General features: G+C 34.2%; 1 protein-coding gene across 1 annotated transcript; it reads right to left on the bottom strand.

Annotated features, from left to right (window-relative positions):
- Nucleotides 1–1,125: 1,125 nt before the first annotated feature.
- LOC146453166 (uncharacterized) lies at nt 1,126–7,715 on the bottom strand. Its single transcript, XM_085096947.1, has 11 exons — nt 7,578–7,715; nt 7,027–7,176; nt 6,542–6,658; nt 5,686–5,881; nt 5,105–5,400; nt 4,698–4,766; nt 3,856–3,954; nt 3,311–3,340; nt 2,914–2,986; nt 2,021–2,150; nt 1,126–1,273 (listed from the first exon to the last, which is right to left on the bottom strand). The coding sequence occupies exons 1-11, from the start codon at nt 7,713–7,715 to the stop codon at nt 1,186–1,188; spliced, it is 1,386 nt and encodes a 461-aa protein (XP_084953073.1). The 3' UTR covers nt 1,126–1,185.
- Nucleotides 7,716–10,805: the final 3,090 nt, after the last annotated feature.

Genomic DNA, 10,805 nt, shown 5'->3' with positions numbered 1-10,805 from the left:
AATATCCTGCATTGTGTTGCCAGTGTCAGAAGAAACATATAAAAAAATGCTGATAATTAATCCTGAATTCAAGATTTTGGACTGCTAAAATCTTGAATTCAGGATTTTGGCCGTCCATCCAAAATGTTGAATTCAGGATTTTGGCCGTCCATCCAAAATATTGAATTCAGGAGGATTTTGGACTGCTAAAATCTTTAATTCAGGATTTTGGCCGTCCATCCAGAAATTTTTGGACTGCTAACATCTTGAGTTCAGGATTTTGGCCGTCCATCCAAAATAATGAATTCAGGAGGATTTTGGACTGCTAAAATCTTGAATTCAGGATTTTGGCCGTCCATCCAGAAATATCTTGAATTCAGGATTTTGGCCGTCCATCCAAAATAATCAATTCAGGAGGATTTTGGACTGCTAAAATCTGGAATTCAGGATTTTGGCCGTCCATCCAAAATATTGAATTCAGGAGGATTTTGCCCGTCCATCCAAAAATATCTTGAATTCAGGATTTTGGCCGTCCATCCAAAAATATCTTGAATTCAGGATTTTGGCCATCCATCCAAAATCTTGAATTCAGGATGATTTTGGACTGCTAAAATCTTGAATTCAGGATTTTGGCCGTCCATCCAAAATATTAAATTCAGGAATTTGACCATCCAAAATCTTGAATTCAGGATTTTGGCAGTCTATAACTCTAACTCTAAGTCATAACTCTACTGAAATAATTCTATTGCTATATATAGTCAACCTCTTTGCAGGTTTTTAATATTTCCTTTATTATTCACAGGTTTTTCAGAGGGTTTTTGCAGATCTTTGTTATAAATTTCCTCCTTATTTTGTTCACAGGTTTTTTCATATGGTTTTTCAGAGGTGTTTTTGATAGAATTCCCTCAAAATTTGTTCACAGGGTTTTTCACAGGGTTTTTCACAGGCTTATTTGAATCACAGGTTTTTTCACAGGGTCCTAAATTTTGAAATTTTGCTCAAAATTTAGGCTGTGCAAAATTCACAGGTTTTTTCATAGGGTACTCTCTTGCCACAGGTTAATTCACAGGTTCTTCACAGGAAATTCACAGGTTTTTATCCAATAGTGATTATTCACTTGTTAGATGAGCTTGAATCTACTGTTTACAATTGACCTTTTTTTGCATACAAAACAATAAATAAAATATTGTCACTCTTCTGTATGTTCTAACATTCATTGGTCTCCATCTGTCTGCATTCAGTGCATTGCCATAAATCCTCCTCTTTGGGTGCTGCATCCAATCCACTGCACTCACTGCAAGAGAAAAAAGGCATGTTGTGGTTAGTTGTTCAAAGCTAGGGAGAACATATCATCTCATTTGGCGTTTCACTCAACGAGCTCTTTTCAAGGAGCAGTCTATCTCTCTATAAATAAATGTGGTATTCATCTTGAGAACCATGACAACAATGTACATTATTCTTCAGTTCTTTACTCAATGCATTCCAGAACAGTTTTTCAAGTGAAAGATCGGCACTGTGAATCATACTATTTTGTCATTAAAAAGATAAATGTCTGTCATTGCAGGCAGAAGAAACTGAGGTAATTTTTTGTCCCCCAGATTGATAAATCTAAAAAAAAAAATAATTTGCGTGGCTAAAAAAAAAAAAAATGTTCAAACATTTTGTCCAGACACTTTTTTCATAGGGTACTGTTCCACATTTTCGCCATGAAGTGTAACTAACAAACGAGATGGGATTTGAAGTTTTGTTGGTGGTTTAATTTAAAACCAGTGTTCATGCCTTGCATAATGTTTTTTGGATATGACACACCCTATTGAGTTACCCTTGCTTCCCCCATTTTAAGAAATTAAATGATAGGGCAGGTCGATTACTATTAATGAAACACCTAAGTGAACATTCAAATTTCCCATTTGCCAATCATGTCAAAGTGATGCCGCCATGTCCTCACTCCCATCCACACGATTTAGTAAGCTAGGCTGAGTAGTTTATTATTATTATTTCAATTTCGCTTAGTAAAAGGAGAAATGATCATTGTACTTACATGTGGTACCACTTGTTGCAAGTGTCACAAGCAACCCATCCTTGTTTTGTTTTTCGTTTGTTGCCCTTCAGGGTGACCTTCTTGCATTTGTTGCATTTGTTGTCATTTTTTTTGCTAGTGATGGTATCTGCTGAAAATGGTCAGTAAAAAAAACAGTGGCAAGGTTTATATACTAGACTTAGTTAACAAAAGGAAACAATTTCTTAAAGCTTTTTTTCAAATTATTTTAAAAGGTTTAGTTTTTGGTTAATTTGGTCTACTTGGGATGGGAATTTTGATCATGGTGGAACAACTTGGTGGAAATAATCAGAAATTACAGTTGTAGAACCCAAAATATGTATACCTACAGTGTAGGTAATGACCCCATTATCTGTTAGTCCGCATTAAACACACACAATTTATACCACTAAAACGAACAAAGTGAACCAGCCCCCCAGCCCCCCCCCCCCCCAAAAAAAAAAAAAAATTTAAAAAATACTTAATTTTTTTTCCAATAAAATAAATCACAGACAAAGGTCATTCCAAATTTTTGTGGTTGTTTACAAGGCGTGCATTGTCCTGGCTTTGAGAGTTCATGTGCAGTCAGTATATATAAAATGCAGACTGCAGATTGCAGGAAATGAAAGCTACCAAATCAAAATAAAAAAACAAACTGTTCAGAAATGGGTCAAAAATGAGGTTAATTTCGTGCGAGATGATCTCGGAAATGTGATTGCATGACACTAAGGTAAGTTGAAAATTGAAAATGTATGCTGGCATGTATTTGACCAAGGGACGATTTTGGTCTCAGTCTGCATTTTATAATGACCAGTTCATATGTGGTATTATAATTGTTTGTAAAAGCTTAACAATCAAATTTACTACAGTTTTGATATAAATTCCATGATACACACCTGGCGGCTTTGGTTGCCTCAGCATTACCCCCATTGTGCCCTCAGGGAAAAGCTGCTTCCTGCTTACATTGACCTATGTGAAAAACAATCAAATTAAAAAATTCAAAGAAATTCTTGCAGGCAGGGAATTAGTTGAGTAGGGACTTCGTTTCTTTCTATGAGACTAACCGTAGGTCATATTCATTATATTGATGCCAATGGGAATTCCCAAACTATATGACAGTATAGAATTCTTAAATGCTATGTGTAGAAAATCAAACAATTTTCAACTTTTGTTGGAAGAAAATACAGTAGTTTATGTAAAGTGAGTTTTTTTTATGCATGCATGACTATTATGAATTTCTATGTTAAACATCTTCAGTATAGTGATGGAGCCAACTTAAATTGCAATTTGTACCTTGTTTGGTGGTTGACAAGGTGTTTCCTCCTGTTTAAATGGGAGAGAAAGGTAGAAGTTACTGTAGATTGAAATGAATACAACAAGTCCAGTAAGAAGTGACTTAAGGAAGGTGCATGCCTAATAATAAAGAAGTTAATTTTTGTTCAGTTTATGACTAGATGCGGGAAAAGCAGATCTTAACAAGGCCTATTGGAATCCAAAAAGAAAATTGGGTGACCACGCATTTTTCAGAGATAATTAAGCAACAATATTTCTAAAAAGTGCCAAAGCGTAAAGCAATGTATGGGATTTTTTTCTACGTTGAAGCTTAATTATCTCTGAAAAATGCATGGTTATACCCAATTTTTCTCTTGGGATACCAAGAGCACATGCTACGTTCTGTTTTCTCCGTATAGTTTTAAAGTAGGCACCACCCATAGGTGGAAACAGATGTGCAGAACGTATGCGCAGTAACAATAGTGGGCACTGTCCTTAAGATAAATATTGCATTGTCTTTCCACAAAAGGTCTTTTGGAATATTAACAGTGTGTCCGGAGTCTTACCGCATTTGTACTTGAGCAGCTTGCAGCTGACTTTGTTGGGGTGCAGTACTGTGTGCCAACAGTTGTTGTTTCTACAGTTGCTAACGCTGCTTTGGCACCCTGTGAGAGTAAAACCTAGTCATTCAAAATGCATTTTGTATTTTCACAATAATTAACATACTCCAAATTCAATTATCAATTATCATGACAAATACTGTATCTGTTACAGGTGAAATTAACTTCATGTTAAAATTTTTAATCTAATCAGGATGATTCTCGATTTCCATTGTCTCCTAGCCCTGAGTTTAATAATTATTAGGGTCAAAACATAAGAACATAAAATTTGAGAATCAACCTATGTTAAAAAAACTTAACATAAAATTAATTTTGACCTGCCATATCCACCTTAAAATTGTCTAGCAGTGCTGTGAGGTCTTTCCCATATCATTGCCTTATAGATAGACTCTTAAAATGATATGCTTATTGCACATGAAAATTATTAAGTTTTAATATATTTGATAATTGTCAATCCTCGACAGAATAAGCTGATTATGGCAGTCAAAGTCCAGTTTCAGAATTAGGAACATTATCATCACTAAAGCTGATGCCTTTAGTGATACAATAATCCAAGCACCACCCAGTGGGCCCTGAAAGGCCAATTAGCGCTAATCCAGAATTAAATCATTGTTTGCACTTTTCGTACCTTGAATCCTGTAACAATTTAGTGTTATCATCAGCATCACTGTAAAGGCTCAACACTATTTTCATAGTCCTTATGACAAGAAAACCTTGCTTGAGATTTAGGTTAGACTTAATATACCATCTTTCTTTTTTTGAGGTGAGGTCACATATATTTTACTCACCATTTCAAAGGCCCTTTTCCTCCTTGGGGTAAAGGTTTGAAAAACCTGTTTTGAGGCTGGAGACAGTTTCTGCATAGATCAAGATAGGTATACATACATTTAAAAAAAAATGGTATAATTGTATTAATATTTTCACATTCATGTAATTACCATTTGAGGGTGGAAATGAAACTTCTCAACAGCAAATATATATAATTTTAATTCTCAATTGCATTCTATCTGTTTACTTAATTTTAATTTGCACATTAGAAAATAATTTTCCGTCTTATATTATATTCTAACCTGTTACCATTTTTACCCATAATCATGCTCCTCCATTTTCCCTTTCTTAAGTGCCAAATTGTTGTCATATAATGTTTAGATCAGACTGGTCTTAATTCATGTAAAAAGAAAATCTGAGGAATTACCTTGGCATGCTCAGACATGAACGATGCTTCTTGAGGCTGAGTGCGTCCCCTACGATCGTTATTTAGAGGGTCCTGATTGAATGCTGACAAAATGTCAATGAATAAATGATTAGATATTGATTGAGAACCTTTTTGATTAAAGAAATCTTGATTATTACCTTGCACTCTTGCTAGAATTGTATCTTCCAAGAGAGAAACCTCTTCATACAATTCAGGAGCTGGCAACTGATCCTCTTTTTCCATCTCATTGCCTGCATTAAACTCTTCTGCAGGTTTTTGGTCAGTGATACCAAGTGCTGCCAGTGACAATAAAACCATAGAATTTAGTTAGCTCAGGGTATGCAATCCTTGATGAAAGAAATCTAATAATAATTTATTGCAAGAATACGTGTTAAGGTCAAGTTGTCTTTTCGACTTGAATGAGTCATGGACTGCTCAAATTATGGGCACCCTTTCAAGGTGTAGTGTAACCAAGTGTTTCAGATGCCCATTTTAATAATTTTGTAATCATAATAAATAAATATTACAAATTTGTTATTTATAATAATAATTAACTATTACTAACTACTTATGGCTTTTACCGTAATGTAGCCACTCCACAAAAGATGGATCGAGGATTCTGAGAGGGATCTTGTGTGCCCTTCTACTTGTTACTGCAGAATCTCCTGCCTTCTTTGACCTAAGCGCCGATATAGGGGTGTTGGCATCTGCGGCAAAGGTTATTGGCTGTGACATGCCATTTACCATATTTAATTTTTTGAGAAAACTGTCAATTTCCTAAAAGGAAGATAAATGTTTTTAAGTCAAAAGATTTGGGATATTAAGGCAATCTTATAGGCTTAAGCTAAATTAGTAATTTGATTAAAAAAAAAAAAAAAAGATACCAGCTCTTTCCTTGGAAGAAATTTGTGGCATGATCGAATTAATGTACAGTGTAAACACATTAGAATAGAAAACAGTGTTCAGTACAAAATGTACTAGACTATAAACTGACTTAAGTTTGTAGTTCCCTTTCAATTCTTAATGCTTCACATTCATGCGAATATAAACTATAATTTATTATAATTCCAGAGAATGGCCGTTGGAGGGGAATACTGAGAAAGTTTCCTACTTTAATTGTGAAGTCAACTGATTTTCAGCTTGTTTGTTAATTCTAAGCAGACATGTACATGCAGTTACCATATTTAATTTGGAGAGCATGGTAATTACCCTAGTGGCTAAGCTAATCAAAGCTGATCTGCTTTATTGATAACATGCAGAATTTGTGTAGTTCACAAACTTTGTCACACATTTGTGTCATTCACTTGACACTGGCATTTCTAGTATATGTTATCTACGAGTAGAACCAGATTTTCACAAAGACTTGTCAAAACTGAATCCCTGAACTCTACGGCCTTTATCTCAAGTTAAGACAAATACACTGACAGTTTAACTTACACTGATCGATACGTCTGAACTTAAAAGGTTTATTCCAACCTTTGAAAATGCAAATGATTTATCTGTGGTTCCATCACTCAATTTGATGGAACAAAAAGGGTTGATCCATGTGTGCACCTATGAATAAGGATTAAAAAGAAAATGTTGAATGAATCACCTGTTAACAATAATAAAGCACCCTCTAATAAAAGGCAGTTTATGGCCAGCCTCCAATTAATTTGTAAAATTAACATGTACAACAACATCAACCTTCATTTTCCTCAAGATTAATTATTGTTTTAATAACATTTGTACAGGGAAAATTTGTTCAGTTTGTTTTGAAAATTTTAAGGTACATTGAGGATGGAGGAGAATATCCCACTCATAACCATGGGTTCTAATGCTAAATATGAGATCCAACTAAATAGAAGGCAATGGTTATTATTATTATGTTTTATAATATGTTATACAGACTGAAACAATATTAAAATAAATTATTACTGAACCTTTCCAACTTGTTCTTTGGTCTGTTCAAAAACTGCTTTTTGGAAGCGGGTCATTACAGGCAAGAGAGTGATGGAATGTGCACATGAATTCTTTTTCATTTCTTCTATGTCGCTCATTATGTTGGTTTTCGTCTGGACAGATGCTAAAAACTGAAATAAATAGATAAATAAATAATCAAAAGCGTAATAGGCCCCTTACAGTTTCCAACTACACTATATACTTGTGTGCACATACAACCCAACAAGGTTCTATAAATGCTTCATACATTTTATTGTGTGGACATTAATCCAATTTAATCAAGGAATGTTTTCTCGGAGGTTTTATGAATCTCCATGTGCAATAAGCTCAAAATAGTTGTTAAGAATTAAAAAAAGTTAATTTTACACTTAACAATTATGTGCTAAGCTAATACCTGGCTAGCTTATTTTTTTTTTTTTTTTTTTTTTTAATTTCAATAATTACCCAGTTTTTTTGGTGATCATAGTTCATTGTTATATATATATATATATGAAGTGGTTGAATATCCACTCCAAATTATTTGAATACTTACCATTGCCTTAGCAAGCAATGTGTAACTTAGGCCTCGGATCCAGCGGATCTGTTGGTATTGGAAAAATGCCCTTACTGCCCTTTGTACTGCGTCTATGAATTCAGAGGATAACTTGTTCCATAAGGGCATGAACCTCATCGTCCATGCCAAGAGGAGGCCCTGACACATAACAGGAAAAAAAAATTAGACGATTCATTGACATTCCGCATTAAACTCATTGTGTCAGTTGTTCGAGTATTTACGAAAGATCTTGATCCTCATTGGCCATGCATGAGTTGTTTTTCTTTTTTAAGCATTATAGTAAAATACTAATTTAACATAGATCGGAAATAATTGTCTGAATAAGAGATAGGCGATTATACTGTATGATGGCTGAAATATCCCAACGTTATCAATGGTCCTTCCATCAAGTTCACGTTTTTACACATTTAGTTTAAACCAAAGCATTCTAAACTGTTATAAGTGAATGACAGTGGATATGTTTTGTTTTTGTGCCTTCATTTCAATATAAATCTATCACTTTTAAGTAAAAGGATTTTTCTTTAATTTTTAAGATTTTCTAACACTATTATATTAATGCATATTAAAATCTTTAATTATAACCTTGTTATCCTCTGCTAGGGCCATGAGCTTTTGTTCCCTCTGTTCAGAGAGTTCAAAGGAACCATCCTTGACAAAGGTGAATCTCTGAACTCTTCCTTCAATTCTGCAGACAAGAGCAGATCAACATATATACTAAAATCTTTTTGACTCAGTCTTTATGATAATTCCTCTTACTACTACCTACCTATTTTTGGTTAATAATTGTGATAAAAAATACAGTGAAAGTCTATGAGCAGTTTATTATATTAGTATAAGGCATTTTTAAAGCTGACAAATCTTGTACCGTGGATAAATAAAGATTATCATATCATATCATGCCAGGACCTGAAATTAATATACACAATGTATGGTCCAGAGGGAAACAGATCAGGACCGGAGGGTAAAACTAAACTAGTTTCTCAAGGGACCATACATTTAATAAGTGCTTTGTTATTTAGACTTTCCCTTCAGCAATAACAGCAAAACAAACAAACAACTGCAGGCCGGGATACATTAATGTATCTTGATCAGGGCCACTTGACCAAGAATCAACCAATCACTCTCGATTATAGCTTCTTAAACACCCAAGGGTTTCAAAACAGCTAGCAGGTACAGAGTCACTGTTGAATGCTGCTTGTTAACAAAAAGTGAACAATTTTTACACCCTCTTTGGAAGGTCCTGAAGGTGTCTGCTTATTCTATATTCATTGGAAAGGGTTTTTTTTTCTTTTTTTTTTTTCTTTTTGCAAAGACAAGTGAGAAAATAAACATATGGCAACCTGTGTGCAACCATATCTGCACCCATAACATGACTTCTGGAAAGAAATATTTGACCAATATATACATTAAATCCCACACCTTTTTACCTCCTCATCATTGGAGGTGAGGAGGACACTTCCTTTTGGGGCAAACATTCCTGATGCTGCTGACCCTTGAAGCAGCCCCCCTTGAATCTGGTTAAGAAACTCCCCAAGATTTGATGAGATCAGGGGGTCGTCCATCATTACAATTAATGTTGTTTTGGATAGAATTTCCAGTATTTTCTTCCTGTAAAAATGAAACTCTGTTAATAACCTAACTGGAACATATTGTTTAATATTATTGAGATGGCTGGTAAGAAATGGCAAGTCAGGCATTGGGCCTTCTTGAACAAACATAGGAGGTAGCCAGATAAAAAAAAAATTATGCATTCGGTGTTGCATGCATATTCCAAAATGTTTTGAGCAACCAGTTGTTTATATAACTAATCAAAAGTGAAAACTAAGTCGTTTGTCTTTAGAGGCGAACCTAATGTATATATATTCCATTTTTAATTTTTGCTTACACTTTCCTCCAAAAATTCTTTTTTCCCGCTGTGAAAATGTTTGAAAAGATTGATTTAGATACATACGCAGACGTCCCAGAAGTACTCTGGTTTCCCCCAGATAGAAGTAGGGGGTGGTGCCTACTTGAAAGGCCTTGAAGTCTGCTCAACAAGAACAAGGTAAGGCTTTTCCCACAATTTTTGTCCAACGAGTAGATGAGCCCAATATTGCTTTCACCTTTAAAAGGAAAAAATTATATAATGATGTAATTCAATTGATGAATGATAAAAGAAGGTCTTTTGATGAGCACAGAAAGAAAAAAAAAACTAAAAAACTGTTTGATTAATTTACTTCAATTTAATTCTCACTGCCATTAAATAAAATGCCCTCATGCAGGTTTTTAACTCTTAAAGACACTGTCATATTGACTGAGAGAAATCAAGTAAGTTTCTTTCTTTCTTTGCAAAATAAATCATAAATTCATTAAACATACCCCAGACGTCCTCCAAATTTTGTGTGCGCATTAGTCTTGACACAGTAAAGCCCAACACCATTAAAAATTGGCCATAATTTGGGCCAAGATAAGTTGAGGCATCAAGTAAGCTACAAAAATATTAAACAAAAAGAAAACAAGGGTTATTGATTTAGCATGATTATATAATTAAACATTGCAAGGGTGAGTAATTTATTGAGGGTAATTACAATGAACCCGCGTTGCAAAGCTTTTTTTTTTTTTTTTTTTTTTTAAGAAAAACCCTAGGACGTGTCGTTTCCAATGCCCTTTGTGTTGTTCGGTCACTACATTTGGTGTTATTAACCATGCAATAAAATGTTTTAGAAGGTGAATTATCGTCATTTGCAGTGATAAAATAATTCAGTAGATTTCTTTTGCTGCTAAAAGTGTTACAGTTAAAAATCAATAATTCCCATCTGAAAACTTTAGTATTGAGCCACCTTAAATAATTGGTAGAAAATTTTTAAACGTTTTGTACGTGCTTATATATAATCATATCAAAGTGTGAAATTTGCACTTACTTTTGGCACACAGAGAGCAAAGCATCTTTTCTAAACAGCTGGAAGTTGACTGTCGTAGCATAATCGTGTAAATTATGCATAAGATGGAACTTTCTCTCATGCAGCTCTACAGGTGCATTCCTCCAAAGGTGGACCTGGAGAAAGTTGAAATTTAAGCATTTCAACAACAACTAATTAAAATGCTATTTTTATTACTCATAAGGAATTAATATGTTGGGATAGAATGAGTGAGACCCCCAGAAGATGGAAATGTATATATTTGTTACAGATCAAAATTAAATAAAGTTACTAGGTTAAATGATTTTAA

Source organism: Pavona decussata, unplaced genomic scaffold, assembly GCF_977016875.1.
Source record: "Pavona decussata unplaced genomic scaffold, jaPavDecu1.1 SCAFFOLD_347, whole genome shotgun sequence".
NCBI classification, from domain to species: domain Eukaryota; kingdom Metazoa; phylum Cnidaria; class Anthozoa; order Scleractinia; family Agariciidae; genus Pavona; species Pavona decussata.
This window is presented reverse-complemented; position numbering and strand designations above follow the sequence as displayed.